Source organism: Epinephelus moara, chromosome 13 (assembly GCF_006386435.1).
Source record: "Epinephelus moara isolate mb chromosome 13, YSFRI_EMoa_1.0, whole genome shotgun sequence".
Lineage (NCBI taxonomy): Eukaryota > Metazoa > Chordata > Actinopteri > Perciformes > Serranidae > Epinephelus > Epinephelus moara.
Window position 1 is genome coordinate 338,582 of NC_065518.1, and position 18,576 is coordinate 357,157.

Here is an 18,576-nt window from a genome sequence, read left to right on the forward strand (position 1 = left end):
CTGAGGTTTCTACCGTTTTTTTTCCCCGTTAAAGGGGTTTTTTTGGGGAGTTTTTCCTGATCAGCTGTGAGGGTCATAAGGACAGAGGGATGTCGTATGCTGTAAAGCCCTGTGAGGCAAATTGTGATTTGTGATATTGGGCTTTATAAATAAAATTGAATTGAAAATTGAATGTCACTCCCTCTCTCTCTCCCCCTTTCACACTTGTCTGTCCTATACATTAAAGGCTTAAAAATGCCCTCCAACAGGCTCCAGCAGGCCTGTTCATAGCCCACAAGAGGGAAATGTCAGCACACTTGAATATTCATGAACACATTGTTAATTACCAATAAAGGTTTTATTATTCAGGTGAAATTTAATTGTTCAGGCTCGGTGGCAAAGATTTAAAAGTACACCTGATATTAAGTTTAAACTGCAGCTTCACCGGATGTGATGTTTGGTGCAGCGACATAGTTTGTGCAGGCAAACAGCGCCATCTTGTGTCTGTCAGAGTAAAGTAGAGCTCTCAGTAATGTCTGATCTGCAGGAGCACCAGTGACGTCAACGCTGTGTGGACCCTCATGTTGCAACCAGTCTATGGCTGCACCACACTGGAACTCTCAGCTGCAGGTTTATCAGGTGAAAACAAAGGTAAACCCACGAATAAAACACTCACTGTGAAAGGGTTTAATTCACTAGATCAGCCCGAAACACACATTTCTATCTGACTAATTTATTTATGAGCAAGTTGTCAAGGTATTGTTTTATGTTGTGATTAAAGAGTGGGCAATTAGTAGTTGTTAACATTATTATTAGTGTTATAAAAAATTAAAAATTAAAACAAATTAAACAGCACATTAAAAACAATGGCCACAAGAGTGGCCTAAAAAATAAAATTTAAATTAAATATTAATTTAAAGAAAGAATAATACTTAATAATAATATAATGTGCGTCTTTGAGCACTTGTAAAAGCGCGTTATAAATAAAATGTATTATTATTATTATTATAATTAGGCCTAAGTAATAATACTTAAATAAGAATACTTTCCTTTTATTCCTTTTATCTTATATAAAGTATATTATTATAAAGTACAATTTACTTAGCATTTTATTTTTTCAAGTTATATATTGCAGGATTTTTAAAATGCAGATTATAATGTTTTCAGACTTGGTGCTTATTAAAATGTTCATGCTGAGAACATATTTGAAAAACACACAAAACATAATTATACAACAATTTCACAACTGACACAGCTGGAAGTGAACTCACGGTTCAGAAGACGAGGGAGCTGTTATTAAACCAGTCGGGTCCTGAACCTGTGACTCTCATCATCTATAACTCACTGCATATAATGTATAACTCTTATTTACCTGTCAGACATCATATGTTCCTCTGACACCCACTACTGCTCATACTAATTTATGTTTACAGTTTAATTTCTCTGAAATGTAGCTACTGCAATATTGGTTTGCTTCTTTGGAAAATATTTTATGCACTCTATTGTATTCTATAGTAAATGTTTAAATGACATTATTATCATTTTTAGGCCTGGTTGCTTCATGGAGTCAGACACAAAAGGATTTCACTCATATTGTGTGTGCTCTCTCAAGGCAACTGAATCGAACACAACTGGACTTGGTTTTGTCTTAGAAGACGTTTCACCTCTTATCCAAGAGGCTTCATCAGTTCATGCTTGTCTGACTAGGCTGAAACTAGTCTGACAAACTGGTGTGGAAGCACCCAGGTATTTAACCTCTGGGGAGGTCTTCACAAGGCCAATGATGTCACTGGTTCGTTAGTGCTCCAATGGTGTGTCAACGACAGTCGTTGAAACTCCTGCTGCAACGGTTGTCACTGGAGTCGTTAGAGTCACATGAGGCCATTTGTGAACGACCGTTGTTTTTAGAGGTTAAGTTGTTAAGCCTCCTGGGCAAGGATGAAAGGACAGCATTATAGGTGGGGGATAGGTGGTGTCGCAGACCTCCTCCTCTATTGAGAGATGGCTTTTCCAATTTCACATAGATGGCTTCTTTTACACCTCTTTCAAACCATCTGTCTTCCCTGTCCAAAATGTGCACATTGCTGTCTTTGAAGGAGTGTACTTTCTCCTTGAGGTGTAGATAGACAACTGAATCTTGCCCTGACGAGTTAGCCCTTCTGTGTTGGGCCATGTGCTTGTTTAGTGGTTGTTTTGTTTCACCAATGTACAAGTCTGGGCATTCCTCACTGCATTGGACAGTGTACACCAGGTTGCTCTTCTGAGTGTGTGGTGTACGGTCTTTTGGGTGTACCAGTCTTTGTCTGAGTGTGTTGCTGGGTTTGGCCCATTGGCCTTGTGAAGACCTCCCCAGAGGTTAAATACCTGGGTTGTTTCCACACCAGTTTGTCAGACTAGTTTCAGCCTAGTCAGACAAGCATGAACTGATGAAGCCTCTTGGATAAGAGGTGAAATGTCTTCTAAGACAAAACCAAGTCCAGTTGTGTTCGATTCAACTGTCTTGAGATAACTATGACCTGGATAAATGAGCATATCCACAGGCACATTGTGTGTTAGTGTGTTTGTGAGAAATAAACGTGACTTGAATTTAATGTGTTCAATTATATCAAATTTAAACAAACAAGCAAAGACATATAAAATAGCTGAATTAAATAAAAAATCTCCAAGTCAATAATAATATGATGATAAACTGTAAATGACACATCTGTCCTGTGCAGTTACACGCTGCGGTCACAGGGGTCGCCAGTGAGTCGAGTTTCAGTGTTCAGAGCTGCACCAGAAGAAGAAGAGGAAGAAGAAGAAGAAGAAGAAGAAGTGTTGGGTAGTTGACTTGTTGAATGACAGCGGATCAAAGTTTACACTTTGTTTACAGGTGTTTCTGTGTTCGGGAACAACTCAGCACATCTGGGCGCAGAGTCGCATCGTGTCTGACACCTGACCGGCCGCCTCGCGATCACAAACAATGCGGGACCGAACTAAAGAATTAGGAAACGTGAGTTTCAAAGTAAACGGCTAGCGTTAGCATTAGCATTAGCCTGCTAACACTTTGCTGTAGTTGGTCGATAAACGGCGGCTAACGTCACTGTTCAACAGTGACAGCTTTAACTAACAAAGGACACAAATATAAGAGATTAAAACATAAAGTTTAACCGTTTAAGTGTCTGAATGAAACTTTAGCGACCTGTTCGTCTCAACTTCCGTTACAGCCCCGTCTCCTTAGGAGGTGGCAGGCCGGGGCAGGGCACGGCTGTGGGGCTCTGCGNACTTTGTTTACAGGTGTTTCTGTGTTCGGGAACAACTCAGCACATCTGGGCGCAGAGTCGCATCGTGTCTGACACCTGACCGGCCGCCTCGCGATCACAAACAATGCGGGACCGAACTAAAGAATTAGGAAACGTGAGTTTCAAAGTAAACGGCTAGCGTTAGCATTAGCATTAGCCTGCTAACACTTTGCTGTAGTTGGTCGATAAACGGCGGCTAACGTCACTGTTCAACAGTGACAGCTTTAACTAACAAAGGACACAAATATAAGAGATTAAAACATAAAGTTTAACCGTTTAAGTGTCTGAATGAAACTTTAGCGACCTGTTCGTCTCAACTTCCGTTACAGCCCCGTCTCCTTAGGAGGTGGCAGGCCGGGGCAGGGCACGGCTGTGGGGCGGCTCTGCGGGGCTGTGCGGGGCTCTGTGGGGCTGTGGGGCTCTGCGGAGCTATAGTACTGTGGAAATATCTTTATTCTCCTCACATTTATTTATTTATGTATTTTTCTGTGGTTCGCAGAATGCAGAGGCTTCAGATGAGGACGAGGGCAGCGCTCTCATGATCAAACCTGGAACCTCTTCAGCCAAAGAGGAGAAGGAGAATGAAGCTTTCTTTAAAAAGGTGAAGGTTAATTAAACTGTGAGATGAATCAGTGTACAGGTGACAGATCACCTGAGATAACAAAGTTTAACCTCCACATTACAGTTCTGTCTACACGACACACTTGTTGTTCAGGAAGAGACGGTGTTGACTGCAGCGCTCCATGTTCATGTGCATGTTTAGCTGAAGTTGAATGTGTGGTGCTGAGGCTCTGTCTGCACTCTAACCTTTGTTTTGACAACATGTCAGTCTGGGCTGATCCCAGTGTCCTTGTGTGAGGCTGTCAGGAACAAGCACCAGTGTTACTGGCATCATGTCACAGCAAACATACCATACATTCACTGGTTCATAATGTTCTAATGTGAACATGTGCTCGTGTTCTGAACCCTCTGTGACTGCAGATTGAATATCTGTGTTTCAGATTATTGGATGGACAAAAGAAGCAGGTTTGAGGCATCGCCTCAGGTTTTATGGACATTTTAACATTTTACAGACCAAATGAATTTTAAATGAGCTGAAAATAATCTGCGGTTTAACTGGTGAGGAAAATACACAGCGGTAAAGTTTAAAGCTATGTGCTCTGACACAAGACACGGTACCTCGGCCTGAAACTAACAAGTCATTTAAATTATTGATTATTGAATTGTTGAGTTTAGAAAATGTGACAGTTATGTGAGAATGCCTGTTGCAAGTCAACAGAGCCCAGTGTGGCGCCTTGAGACTGTTTGTGAGCTCCCACCAACGACCTGAAAACAGTCAATAAAAATGATGAAAAGCAGCAGTTTGTTTCAAATCCTTGATCAAAGAGCGTTTGCCGTTTTTGCTGCATAGATGAATCAAATGATTAAAAAAATCTTTTTTTTTTCATATCTAATTGAATAATCAACAAAAAAAATGCAACTGTTAATATGTTGTTGCCTCTAAACTTCAAAACTCTTTTGTCCAAATCTCAGGCGCAAGAGATCCACGAGGGGCTGCAGAGCCTCAAGAGCATGGTGTCTAACCTGGAGAACAAACAGAAGACTGTGCTGGGTGTGGCGCTGCCGGAGGAGAGTAAGTTTGTTCATTTAGGCCGACGGTCGACCCAGATTTGAGAACTGATCATATTTATGAGGTGCCTGACAACAATGATTTACAAGATTTGAATTTTCAAGTCTTGTACAGTGAACAATAAGAAACCTTTGTAGTTCATCTTGGTAAGACGTCACCACTCAGTGTTGATGATGATGATGATGATGTTGTAATGTCTGGGCAGGTATGAAGAAAGAGCTGCAGACTCTTCGAGAGGAGATAAAAACGTTGGCGAGTCAGATCCAGAGAAAACTGAAGAGTGAGTGCTGAAGGATCAAAAGTCAACAAGGTGTTCATGTTGTGTTTTGTGTGCTCGGCTCACACGCATCAATTGTGTTTCTACAGGTATTGAACCGAAGAAGGGGGAGGATGATGGGAAATATATACCCATCAACATTCGGATGCAACGGACCCAGGTTTACCCAACTGCCCCGCTAACATCTAGTCTGAACTCTGAGTACCTTTAAGGACATAACTTCACATGTGAGCAGCTGCATGACGTGCTTTTATTGCGTTATTAAAGTGATCAACGTGTGTCTTTGTCTCCAGCACGGTGTTTTGTCGAAGGAGTTTGTGGAGCTGATGGGTCACTGTAACACCATCCAGGCCCAGTACAGAGACCGTAACGTGGAGAGGATACAGAGGCAACTCAAAATCAGTGAGTCCACGAAGGTGTTAGCTTTGTGGTCTGTGGTCAACTTCACCCATCACTTCCTGCTTCTCAGTTTGTCTCATGACGTTTAGCACGTGTCATCTCCTTTTGCTTTCTGTTGCTCTCTGCTGCTCACACCTTCACCTCCTCACGTAGCTGTTAGAAGCTCTATGGAGTGATCTGATTAATGGATCATGACACACTGTGATGACATAACAACTTCTTCTTCTTTGAAGATATAGTTTATATTATTGCAGCACCTGATTGGTGTCAACAGGAAGAGCTACAGTTGTTGACAAATACATCAGTAAACACTTGTGTCTGCGTACAGCTACATTATAGTGTGTTAGAAACCACCCAGGGGTTTATTAGTGTTCACTATTAAATTCACAGTAGAAGTGAGAGCAGTCTGAGTCACAAGAGAGACTGTTCTGATCACAGGTTTCACTTCCTTCATGTTCATCTTGCCAACTGTAGTTAACAACAACAACAACGTCTAACAACCAAAATCTTTTCAGATGGAATAAAATCTTGTGAAGTTATTGGTCTCTGCCCTGAAGAAGGTTTCTATAAACCAACATGTATATGCTGCTTAAAGAATGCTAACATGGATGGTTCAAATAAAACACTGAGGATTAAGATTTGATTTGATTTTGTATTTTTTTTTCCGCCCACGTTATGTTCACTGAAATGTTCGGTGCATGCATAAATCTAAGTTTGTGTCAGTACCTCAATGTAAATGACTCCTTGTACACATGGACACATTGTAACAGTGATGATAAATATTAAGTATAAAGGATAATAAATAAATGAAAATAAAGATACAGAGATGGTTTGTTGTCGAGCTGCAGTGATCAGTTGATGAGTAGAATAGTCGCTTGACAGAAAATTAATTGGCGGCCATTTTGTTCACATCATCACTCATTTAAACATCCCAAACATGTGATGGTTCAAAGAAATGAACTGCGACTGACGCCATCGTGTCCTTTAAGATATTTTGACCAAATTCTGAGCTTCTCAGTGGTTTGTTGTGGCGAGCCGGTCTGGCTTACTGCTCTCAGCTGGTCTGAGCTTGGCCACGCGTGCATGTGAGTGCATGTGTGTGTCCCACTGGCAGCCTGCACTGACATGACAGTGATGTGTCGTAGAAGAAACACAGTTCCCCACTCGTTAACACCGTTAGATCTGTCAGCACTGTTGCCATTATAAGCATCGTTTATTGAGTTAGCACCGTTAGCCGCTAGCCACCAGCTCAGCCACTTCCATGTTGAGACCCATGTGCAGACTGTCACACCCCACAGCTCTGCTCTGAACGTCACGTACTGCTCCTTTAATCAGTTTTGAGAGCAATGGTCAGTTGCTGCTTTGCAGTCCTTGTATCTTGATGAGTTCACAGAACAAAGACTGACAGGAGGAAGTGTTTGTGTTTTTATCTTCAGCACCGCTCAAACACTTGTCTAACGCACCTCTCACTTTCAGCGGGGACCAACGTGACAGACCAAGAGCTGGACGCGATGCTGGAGAGTGGGCAGACGGATGTTTTCACCCAGAATGTGAGTGCACACAAGATGAAGGCAAAGTGTCAGCAGTGTGATGCTGGACACCACAACACAGTAACTGCAGTAACACACGTACAGTCAAACAAACAGCAGCTGGTCGTAGTGACTTTGAGTGTTGTGTATGAAGTGATGACAGATGTGCTCCGTTGTCGTCTCTCTAGTCGCTCAGACTGGACAACAGCTGTGGTAAGCAAAGACAGAAACCCTGTGCAGCCCGTAGTGCTGTGTGTAGTGTTAGTAGCTCATAGTGAAGAGTCCTGCGGCCCTCTGACGTCACACTTTAAGTGTTTTTATCTTGACCTGGTGCTTTAACTTCAGGAAAGGGTCTTTTTCCACCACTGGTCACAGCTGAGACTTTGAAACCTCATGACTTCCTGTTGTTTCTAGCAATGACTGTGTGCTGTGTGTTCAGATCCTGATCGATGCTCAAGCTACAAAACAGGCTCTGAATGAGATCGAGTCCCGACACGACGAGATCCTGAAGCTGGAGAGGAGCATCAGAGACCTGCACGAAATGTTCCAGTACCTCGCCATGGAGGTGGAGGCTCAGGTAGAGTAACGCTGATGAAGGTTTCTGTTTGGGGGGATGAAGAGTGTGTGACTGTGATGTTTGTGCCTCGTGCAGGGGGAGATGGTGAACCGCATTGAAAACAACATCAAACAGTCGTCAAACTACGTGGAGAAGGCAAAAGAGAACACAGAGAAAGCCGTCACGTATCAGCAGAAAGCACGAAAGGTACGACGTGGAGTCACACACACCATGAACCGCACACTTTGATTCACTGGAAAACAGAAAATCTTTGCGGTTGTACCTGATGAGTGTTGCTTGTATATTAATTAATCTGTAATTTGTCTCTTCCAATGCAGAAAAAGATCTGGATAGCGATCTGTTTGGCCATCCTCATCCTCATCCTAGTCATCTCATTGGTCACCACCTTCGGCACCTAACAGTGTGAGTCGCTGGCTGGTTTAGCAGAAGCACATTTAAAAATGAAAAATCACCTTTTATGTAAATAATTTCAGCCCACAGGACGTTCGGGTGAATTTATCAGTTATCATCCCTCTGCTTTTTTTTTTTTTTTCTTCTTCCCACATTTCATCTTCGTGTTTCTGAAACTGTGGAAGATCATTTACGCCAGAATCCTGCAGGTCTTTATAAGGACAGACTTTTGTAAAATAATGACCAAGTGTCTCAAAATAATGACTTCTTTTTAGAGTTCAGTCACTGTGTCGACAGTTTCTCATTATTTGAGACACTGACTGTAAATTTTGCAAAATAATTTTCAGCATTATGAAAATACTTCGCGTCTCAAACATGAAAAACTTTCTCAATATTTTGACTTCAGCCTGTTTTGATTTATGAAATTAAGACTTTGAAAGTTTCTTTTTATTCTGCGAAATCATTATTTCAATAAAATTCATCATTTTGAAATAGTCATTATTTTGACAAAATTCTCATCCGTTTGAGAAACGGACTCATTTGTTGACAGTTTATTATTTTGAGATACGAAGTCGTGGTCTGGAGACACTGATTTAAAGTTACAAACTTATTATAACAAAAATAATGAAAACCTAAACAATATTTTGACTATTTTGAGACATGAAATCAATATTTAGATTAAGTTTCTCATTAAGTTGATAAAGTTTATTTTTATTTTGACATACTACTGTAAGTCGTTATTTTGAGATCAGTCAGTAATTTGAGAACATTTCTCATTATTATTATTATTATTATTTTGGAATAGTAAGTCATTATTTTTTAGATACTTATTCAAAGTTTTGCAAACACTTTGCAATGTTCTCAAAATACAAACTTATTGTTGCAAAATAATGAGATGCATTCTCAATATTTTGACAAAGGCTTATTTTAAAATATGAAAACAATATTTTGAGAAAGTTTCTTGTTAGTTTGATAAAGTTTATTTTTGTTTTTTTAATAATTATTTATTATTCTTGCCAGACTGAGTCATTAATTTGAGAACATTTTCCATTATTTTGAGATATGAAAACATTGCTTTGAGGAAGTGTCTCATTATATTGACGTACAGGATCTTTGTCTTTATCTTTGTCTTCCATATCTAACCTTCTGTCCTCATCACGGGCCTATGTTTTGTTTTTTGTTTTTTTAAAGAAGAATTGTGCTTTTAACTCACACACGGCAACACTCTTGTCTGCGTTTCCACGTCCACTCACGAGGTCGTGCTGCTGGTTTGTGGAAACTCCCCGTCACATTCTGGTCTGCGACACACACACCAGGATATTTAGTGAACTGTTACGTCAGTGCTCCTTTCCCCTCCTACGTAAAAAAAGCAAAGAGGAAATAAGTGGCCTTGAGCAAAGCACAATGCAGTATTGAACCCCCGACTGGAGCTGATCGTACTGTACTCAGGAAACTGTGCGTTGATTCTCGTGACCTTGTTGTTTCTGGATGAATTCGAGTCACCAACAACAGTTTGAATAGAGTAGGCAAATAGACTAATATAATTGTACATAACGATGATGATTGAGATGATTTTTAAAACTTGAAAGTTGTGTCAAACTGCCGACGTGTAACAAGTGTAAATACAGATATTGTTTTTTTGGTGGAAGAACAGCCCCTGCTTTGTGTTTTAATTTGACGGTGTGTCGACACTGCAGCAAAAGGCCCGAGGCCCACTTTTATTTCTCCTACTATCAGTTTGTATTTATGATTCAGACATTGTGTAAGCTGCTGCTGCTACGAGAAAAGTTCTGCAACCACCATAATGTTTTTATTTCCCCACAATGTGCCTTCAGCATGACGTCCACGTGAGAATGTGATGTTGTGCACTAACATTGTGAAGAAGGGAGTGAGTTTGTATTTGTTTCTATGTGTTTGAGTTCACACAGCCGTGTTTCATCTGAGCGTGATGCATATACTCTGACAAGACTTTCTTCACTTGTCTGTCACATTGGGCCAAAGTCTCCTTTTGTCCTCCACGTTACTACTTTAGTGATTTTACTTCAGTTCTGTGGGGAAGTGTAAACTAACCAGGAAACACATGTTGGGAAACAAACTGTGGCTGCTTTGCTCCACAGTGTGACAAATCTGTGAAGAAAAATAAACCAAACATGTTTATGTTGAAGGTCGTCTGGTCTTTGCTCTTGTATGGAAGCCCATTTACGTCAGTACACAAACAATAAGGCGCAAACTTAGCGTTGTGATGAACAAATCCTGATACAGTAAATTATTCCGATGAGAAACTCTGAAAACAATGACTTAGTATTTAAAATTTAATAATGATTTAATATCAAATGTTTAAGATCTCAAAGTTAACAGGTTAGTATCACAAAATAATGACTTAGTATCTTTAATTAACGAGTTAATATCTCAAACATAATGACTAAATATCAAATGAATGAGTTAGTATCTCCGTATAATGACTTGGTATTCTAGAAATAATGACTCAGCACTGTAAAATAACGGGAACATTATCAAAATACTGACTCAGTATACTCAGAAATTATTTTTGAGAATGTTTCTCGTCACGTTGAGGATCAAGGTCATATTTAGTTATTTCCAGATTAGTAAGATGTAAATTTAAATAGTTTATTACTTTGAGATACAAAGTCATTATTTTCAGACTTATTTTGAGAATATTTCTCATTATAATGATTTACAGGATTTTTTTTTTTCAGCATGAGGCTAATTTTCTTTTCTGGCATAAATGGGCTTCCATACTTGAGTCTCCTTTGGCAGCAGAAGAAGAAGGTTGACGGACGGGGCGGCGACTTTACTACTGTGTAATATTACAGCTGTTGAATTTTGCATCACATTTATTTTAATATAGATTTGTTTTTAAATAAAATTCTGCCATGTTCTGTTTTCTGTTTGTGTCTTGTATGATAAAGTGTTAAAGTCACACAGAAGCTGTTACAGACAATTGAAAAGTGTTTTGTGAGTTTCAGTATCAGTTGTTTTGTTTTTTACCTACTAAGATGACACGAGCCTGTATTTCACCCACAATTAAACAAAATCTTCAACACAATGAAAAATGGCAACTAATTTTTGGTCTTTTTATTCAACTGTAATTGTCTTAATTTTTCAAGTAAAACAATGTGGAATTACAAGGGATCAAAGGAATGCAACAAATGAAGAGAGACAAATCAAAAATAAGACCATCACCATAAACTACCCCCCCCCCCCGCCCCCAAATATCACCTCTGCTCAAAATAGCTCCGACAAGTCCAAAAGTAAATCGACAATTTACAGTCATCTGGAACTGTACCAGTAATTTTATTCACATATTTTGTCCAAGTAATTGTTTTTTTTACATGAACGAAGAGCAATGACGTGATGGTGACAAAACAAAAAAAGAAATAGGTGAAAAATAAAACATTAATTTGGTAGCACTGATGCACAGGGTGCGTCTCTTGATGTTCTCCAGGTTCTGTCTTTTTTTGTTGTTGTTGTTTTGGCTTTTTTTAAATAAGGAGAGAAGCTCAACACCCCTGCTTCAGGTGCTTTACAAGGCAATCAGAGGTTCACACCCATTTGGCCAAAGAGGCACTCTTAATTTCAATAACATGTACTTGCCCTTTCAATATAAATACACGACAAAGTGGAGCGTTAACTATAAATGCCTTTGGGAGGATTAGGAAAAAGAAATTTAGCTTCTGCTGCTCCGGGTCGTGGTGACGAGCACATGTTCAAGACAATTCGCAACTTGAATTAATGCAGTTTTTCAGACTGTAGAGATGCATCGTGAGGAACCAGTTGATGTAAAAACGTATTACTACACCACAATGTACTCAAAAGCCGAGGGCCACAATATCAGATGTGCAAATGAGAAATGCAAGGCTGGATTTAAAAATGAATCCAATGAACAGAAACTGACGTGACAAACAAAGGGGCCCAAGCAAAGACAAGCTCCAGCATAGTGCAGCAAAGATCACATTGACAGATCTGGTCTCTTCCCAAAACCCTGGAAGAAATAATAAAATATGCATAACTTATCAACTGACTACAAAGAAACAATAGTCAGGACAGCTGACGAAATTTTCAAAACCAAACTCTCTAAAACCTCCAACTTACAATACAACTGGTCACTCGCAGGTTTTTAACGTCACACAAATGACTTTTCGTTTACAACCCTGACAGAGGGTGCTGTATAATCCCATCTTAACACATAAGATCTGAGTGTTCCAGTCTTAAATGATTACAGTACATAAGGTGAACTAACAACTTTCCTTTATAACCTCTTGCACCTTTGCCCCTCTCAAGTCCCAGTGGTGACTTTACCCACTGTACCATCTCTGTCCGTTCACGGACGCACAACGATGGTGCCACTTTTTTTTAACTCTCAGTCCGGCATCCCTGAGCCTTCCCCCAGCTGACAATGGCTGAGCTGGTGAGAGGACCAGCTCCAATTGGAAAGGGAGAGGGCCCAAGAGGCAGGGAGGTCCCTGGCTTGTGCAGCACTCAGTTCCCTTGCATTCATTAAGAGTGCACACAAAGCAGCAACCTTGGAGGTCATGACATGCTCTCGTATCGTGCTCTACAACGGCACTCTCGCTTCCATTTTTTCCCTTTGGCACTCTGATCATGTCTTGTTGTGACGATGTTGACCAGAAGAGGAGCGGGTGCTCGCGGCCGGTGACCGGGCCTGCACTGCCGCGAGCGCTGCGACGCTACGCAGCACCCTGTCCGGCGTCCCCTCTGTTCCTGAACTGCTGGTCACCTCCTGCGAGAGCTTTTGAGACCTCCTGTCCTTCCGACTCTCCCTGCGCTGGCCCTGCTGGTCTCTTTTGTCTCTGCTCTCCGAGCTGCGATCCCTCTCGCGCTCGCTGCCGGAGGAAGCGGCGCGGGACTCTCTGTGCTCGGTGTTCTGAGAGCTGATGCTGTGGGTACGTTGGCTGCTGTTGCTGCTGCTGCGGCTTCTGCTGCTGCGCCCTCCCTCGCCGTCACTGCTCATGCTGCTGCAGGCACTGTGGCCCCGGGACGAAGACTGCCCCTCTGTCTCACCGTCCTTTCCCCCTGATGACTTCCTACTCCCCCTTTCCTTTTCCTCTGCTTTAGACCTCCTGTACTCCACTTCCAGGGGTGGAACCAGAGAACCGGGGCACTGTCTGGTGGAGCGGGGCGCAGGGCGGCTTGTCTGATTGGGCGTTGAGGGTTTGCTGCCACTGCTTTTATTGTTAGTAAGATTTACAGAGTTAGTCTGAGGGGAGGCTGGTACACTTTTGCTTTTAGGCTTTTGGTTCTTGTCAGAAGAGGAGGCAGGAGAAGTCCCTGTGGCCTTCGCTCCCGAGTCTTTCCGAGTGGTGTGGCCAGGGGTATCCACCCTGCCTTTCATTGCTAGGAGCTTGGCTGCCGCATTGAGTGCCGAGCACCTCTTCCCCAGAACTTCGGGCTCAGGAGGCAACGAGGGGGCGCTGTTTGTCTGAGCTTTACTGTCCTGTGAAGGCTGAGATCCTGCAGACTTCCTGGTGACCCTAACAGAAGATGTATCACTGCCAGACTCTCCACCTGTGGATGTGTTGGCGTTGTTTGACGCATTTCTGTCAGAGCTGGGCGCAGGTTTCTTTCCCTGCCGGCTGTTGCCCTTTTCCCTCTCCTGATCTTGTAGCCTGTGCTTCCCCGAGCGAGTCAACCGGTGCTCCTTCCTGCTCTCACTGTTGTCAGAGTCTGAGGAGGAAGAGGAAGACCTGGAACGTCTTCTCCGAGCGGTGGTGAGCTCCTTTTTGCTGCTTTCCTCTTCCTTCACTCCACCCTCTTCTTTTTTCTCCTCCTTCCCTGTTTCTGATGTGACATCCATCCGCCTCTTCTTGGCAGGATGTCTGTTCTCGTAAGTCCTCTTGTGGTGAGCGTGACGGGTGAGTGTTGATGTAGAGCACCCAGATGATGATGAGGAGGAGCGAGTGGACTCCTGGCTACTCTGGCGACTGAGAGGCCTTTTCGGGATTGGAGTTTGCTCCACCGCCTGTTGCTTAGGTTCTTCTTTCTGAGGGGCAGCTGCAGGCTGTGCTTCTCCGCCTGCTCCCTCCCTGTCCGACTCTTTGGTCTCAGAGGAACTCTCCACTTTTCTCCTTTTAGCCTGAGACTTGCAGATGTCCTCCTTTTTGTCATCCTCCTCCTTGCTAGTCCTTGCGCCAGCCTCCACTGTGTCTACCTCCATTTCTGTCTCCCTGTCTGGGTCACTCTTGGACACTTTCTGCGTCGGCTCTGAAGATTGTTTATCAGATGAAACACTGGAGGAAGCAGATGTAGCTACCTGGGGTGGGGCCTCTGTCTTGGTTGGTGTGGACACATCCAAGCTTTGTACTTGCAGGGAAGTTACTGCAGATGTTTGCGTGGTGGACACAAGGGGAGCTGTTTTGGTCGTGGCAGCTGTGGTAGTGGCTACTGCTGCTACAGACACAGGGGTGGCTGTGGTAGTGGATGCTTGGGTAGTCATGACAATGTTTGTGGTAGCAGCTGTACTAGACTTTTCTGAGGATGATGTAGCTGTGGTGACTGTTGGTACTGGAGCTGGTGTAGCACCTGTGGAAGTTGTAACAGGAGGTAGGATCTTGACAGTCTTTTCTGCAGTTGTTGCAGGGATGGATGGCGTTGAGTGTTCTTTGGAGGGGACTACTGCTACAGGGGTTTTTACTTGGACTCCCTCTGTTGGGGGTGATGAAGTTACTGTAACTGTCTTAGACTTGGCTGTGGTAGTTACACTGGCAGACACTGTGGTTGGGGAAGGAGTGCAGGTTGGGGTTGGTATAGCAGGAGGTTTTGCAGAGAATGTGCCAACCACTGGGACAGCTGTTGCCTGTTTAGACACTGGACCTGTTGTTGTTGGTGGCTGTGAAGTTGAGACTGGTTTGGTAGGGACTTTGGTAGCTGTCGCATTAGTCCTTGCTTGCTCTGGAGAAGATGGAGCTGTATTTGCAGCAGATGAGACTGTTGTTACTGATGGAGTTGTAGAAGAAGACATGGTTGGAGTTGCAGTGGGAGCTGTGCTTGGACTTGTTGAGTTTGATGGGCGAGCTTGGAATGTTTTTACTGTTGCTGTCACGGTTGTTGCTGTAGCGGAGGAGGATGCTGAGGTTGGTTTTGGGGAAGCTGTTACCGGGGTTGCAACTGTAGTTGAAACCTTCTGGGTGGAAGTTCGGGCAGAGGTTACGGTTGCTGGAGCAGAGGTTACAGTAACTGAGGCGGAGGTTATGGTAGTCAAGCTGGAGGTTATGGTAGCTGGAGCGGAGGTTACATTAGCCGACGAAGAGGTTATGGTAGCTGGAGCAGAGGTTATGGTAGCTGGTATGGAAGTTACACCAGCTGAGGCGGAGGTTATGGTAGCTGAGGCGGAGGTTATGGTAGCTGGTATGGAAGTTACACCAGCTGAGGCGGAGGTTATGGTAGCTGAGGTGGAGGTTATGGTAGCTGGGAGGGAAGTTACAGCAGCTGAGGTGGAGAGGTGGAGGTTATGGTAGCTGGGAGGGAAGTTACAGCAGCTGAGGTGGAGGTTATGGTAGCTGGGAGGGAAGTTACAGCAGCTGAGGTGGAGGTTATGGTAGCTGGGGTGGAAGTTACACCAGCTGAGGTGGAGGTTATGGTAGCTGAGGCGGAGGTTATGGTAGCTGGGGTGGAAGTTACAGCAGCTGGGGAAGATGTCGTAGATGACAAAGCAGTAACTTGCTTCAATTCCTTCACAGTTGTACTTTTTGCTGTGACTGATTTTGCTGTAGTGGTGACTGCTGGTGTAACGCTGACTGTTTTTGATACTACGTTAGCGGCTGTTGTGATTGTTGCAGCAGCGACTGATGTGGGAACTGCTTTGACAGCCGTGGCAGGAGATGACACAGTCGATGGGGTGGCAGCAGTTGGAGTGGCAACTGTGGCGGTTTTGGCAGAATCTGGTCCTGTTGTTTTCACAGTTGTAGAAACTGAAGGTTTTGGCTCTACGGGAGCTTTAGAAGCAGTGGAAACCACAAGTGTTGGTTTTACACCTGGAAGAGTTGATGTGATGGTGCTAGCAGGTGGCAGTGGAGCCGTGGTAGTGGGGGTAGCGGTAACTGGGATGGTGGTAGCAGTAACTGGGATGGTGGTAGACGTGGAAAGTGGGACAGAGGATGCGGGGGACACCTGGATTGCTGCTGTGTCTGGGCTTGAAACTGGAGCTGGAGCTGAGCTAACGAATTGGGCTGAAGCTGACGTGGAGGCAACCACAGAAAGGGGTGCAGGTGTAGTGGGTACTTGCACTGAAGCTGCAACTGGTGTGGAAGCTTTATCTGTTGTTGATGTTGCTGTGGGGGCTTTAGCTGGATTTGGAGAAGGGGATGTAACCTCACTCTTGGTTTCTGTTCCCTCAGCTTTGGTAGACTGGGAGGCGTGACTTGTAGTGACGACAGCAGCTATAGGGGTCTCTGACTTATGGGGAGGTGAGACAGTTGGCTCTGTGCTAGCATCAGTTTTGGATATACCAGATACACCAGTAGTTGTGGTCTCATTTTTAGAGTTATGTCCTTCACTGACAGTCTCTGGTGCAGTTGTGGAGTCTTTGCGAGGGCGACCTCTCTTACGTTTCGGGGAAAGAGGAGGATTCCCTTCCTCACTTGGCGAGGTGGGCTGTGAAGAAGGGGTCACTGCGCTGTCAGACTCTGGTAACCTTGGGGGAGTCTTAGGGGGCCGGCCCCTCTTTCTCTTCAAAGGTGCCACAACAGAGTTCACACTGGAGTCTGTGGAAGTTGCAGTGGCATCTTTGCCTGGTTGTACGTCTGTTTTTCTGGACTGGTTTCCTCCCCTTCCCCGACCCAGATGCTGCTGTTGCTCTCCCAGCTGAGCAGCCATGCGAGATTCAGTTTCCAGCCTGCGCCGCACGGGAAGATTTCTCAGCACAGGCATGTCAGGAGAAAGATGGGACGGGGAATATGGAGGATAACTTCTGACAGGCGGTGGGTGCACAGACGGACTAGGAGTAGAGTCTTGGTCCTGAGGAGATTTGGTAACGGTCCCTTTTGTTTTGCTGTCAGGGCTCAGTGACGTGTTGTCTTTGTTTGGTTCATCAACGAATCCGGCAGTGTTCTCCTCCACGGTGGCCTCCTCTGAAGAAGTTCCACCTCCAGTCCCGCTTCCTCTTCGCCTCCTCCTCCTTGGCTCTTTCTCTTCCACCACCGTGACCAACCTCCCTGGAAGTTTTCGCAGGACTTTGGCCGATGGAGAGTCTTCAACCAGGCCCCGCAGGACTTCACCATCTGCTGACTGACGCTTGCGAGGTGATCTGGAGCTGGTGGAGGGGGGAGACATGGCGCTGTGGTCTTTGGTGTCATCATCTTTTGCCTGATGGTCCGCCGGGCAGCTGGATTCTAGCGAAGACTCAGACACCCTCCTCTCCTTCTCCCCTTCCCTCTCCTCTTTGCAGGCTTTGGAGGTCTTGCTGTCGGTCTCCCCAACACACTGTTGTTTCCCTCCAGGGGGAGAGGTCGTAGGAGGGGAAGGCACTGGACTGGGATGGGAGCGGTTTGGCAGAGTCCTGGTTTTGATGGTCTGGTGATCTCTGGCAGGAGATGAGGCTTTTGACGACTTGGAGGAATCTTGAAGCCTGGTTGACGAGGAGGTTTTGTGATGGTCTGTGCGGGACGGGGTGGTAGACACAGTACCAGTGTCTTTGGCAGCTCCTCGTCCTCTCAGACCGCAGCGGAGTCTTTCAGGCACTTCTCTAGGGGTTGTGGGCTCAGGTTCCGTTTCAGGTGAGGCCCCACGCAGTCGACCGCTGGTCCTTGTCGAGGTGACAATCTTGTCCTTGTCCTTAGGTTTACGGCCACGGCGGGCTGGCTGAGCAGGCTCCACAGAGGCTGGCGGCGACAAAAAGTCATCCTCGTCATCATCGGATGAAGCATGAAGCTTAAGGCCCTCCTCCTTGGCTTGGTCCAGGCCCTTCCTGGCAGCCTCCACTTGTTCCTAAACAGACACAGGACAAATAAGATGAAGACTTTATCAGTTCCACATCGAGGAAGTTCACAGGTTGTAGCAGCTCAAGAGTCAAAAGCAAATAACAGCAATACATATAAGATGTATTTAACTATAAACACACAAGGTCTCATTCATGAGACGTGAGCAGAACTAGTTTGTGTGTAAACTGTTCGCAGAAGGAAATTTACATGTATTTTGGCATTCATCAATGTGTTAGTCGCTCCGATCTGTTCGCAGGTACAAACAAAATCTACAGCTGCTCCTCTGTCTGCTCGTAGTGTTTGTGTAAGTAAGATACTGCACATACATGTTGCTTGTCATTATTAGAAATTAGTTTTATTTCGCACTGTGCTCTGTTACGTTCACAATACACAGATGCCTTTGAAACAAGTTAAACATGACAAGCGATTAGAAATGTAACACATTTAGATAAATTAGTCGGCATTTAGCAGATTTAAGCTTCAGATTAGGCTCTTAAAATGTGAAAGAGTTATTTAAATTGACTTAATACAAAATTGGAAAACGCTGTTCTCTGAATA

The 18,576-nt window shown here is 44.2% G+C and overlaps 4 protein-coding genes across 5 annotated transcripts in view; 1 reads left to right on the top strand and 3 right to left on the bottom strand.

The window, feature by feature from the left end:
• Nucleotides 1-2,765: 2,765 nt before the first annotated feature.
• stx4 (syntaxin 4) lies at nt 2,766-11,146 on the top strand. Of its 2 annotated transcripts, none has more exons than XM_050060407.1 (10): nt 2,766-2,971; nt 3,760-3,861; nt 4,794-4,893; nt 5,096-5,170; nt 5,257-5,327; nt 5,461-5,569; nt 7,043-7,116; nt 7,535-7,672; nt 7,748-7,858; nt 7,990-11,146. In XM_050060407.1, the coding sequence occupies exons 1-10, from the start codon at nt 2,942-2,944 to the stop codon at nt 8,068-8,070; spliced, it is 891 nt and encodes a 296-aa protein (XP_049916364.1). In that variant the 5' UTR covers nt 2,766-2,941; the 3' UTR covers nt 8,071-11,146. The 2 variants fall into 2 exon arrangements, with proteins under 2 accessions (XP_049916364.1, XP_049916363.1); XM_050060406.1 differs by lacking the exon at nt 2,766-2,971 and adding an exon at nt 3,243-3,375.
• Nucleotides 10,791-15,539, bottom strand: LOC126400205 (mucin-5AC-like; the record flags this gene model as incomplete). The annotated part of the gene is made up of 1 exon (XM_050060768.1): nt 10,791-15,539. A coding segment is annotated over one exon (2,856 nt), but the record flags the coding sequence as incomplete, so codon positions are not given.
• A 2-nt stretch (nt 15,540-15,541) lies between these two features.
• Nucleotides 15,542-18,243, bottom strand: LOC126400206 (uncharacterized; the record flags this gene model as incomplete). The annotated part of the gene is made up of 2 exons (XM_050060769.1): nt 18,226-18,243; nt 15,542-18,025 (listed from the first exon to the last, which is right to left on the bottom strand). Coding segments are annotated over exons 1-2 (2,502 nt in total), but the record flags the coding sequence as incomplete, so codon positions are not given.
• A 156-nt stretch (nt 18,244-18,399) lies between these two features.
• The window catches only part of acsf2 (acyl-CoA synthetase family member 2), a 53,819-nt gene continuing 53,642 nt past the window's right edge, over nt 18,400-18,576 (bottom strand). Inside the window, exon 16 of the mRNA XM_050060770.1 lies at nt 18,400-18,416. Coding sequence (XP_049916727.1) covers nt 18,400-18,416 — 17 coding nt within the window. The remainder of the gene's footprint in view (nt 18,417-18,576) is intronic.

Bases quoted from the DNA above. Each gene is read 5' to 3' on its own strand.
- stx4 (XM_050060407.1), top strand. From the start codon at position 2,942: ATGCGGGACCGAACTAAAGAATTAGGAAAC. The intron at 2,972-3,759 runs GTGAGTTTCAAA...TGTGGTTCGCAG, and splicing joins GAACTAAAGAATTAGGAAAC to AATGCAGAGGCTTCAGATGA. The intron at 7,673-7,747 runs GTAGAGTAACGC...TGCCTCGTGCAG, and splicing joins CCATGGAGGTGGAGGCTCAG to GGGGAGATGGTGAACCGCAT.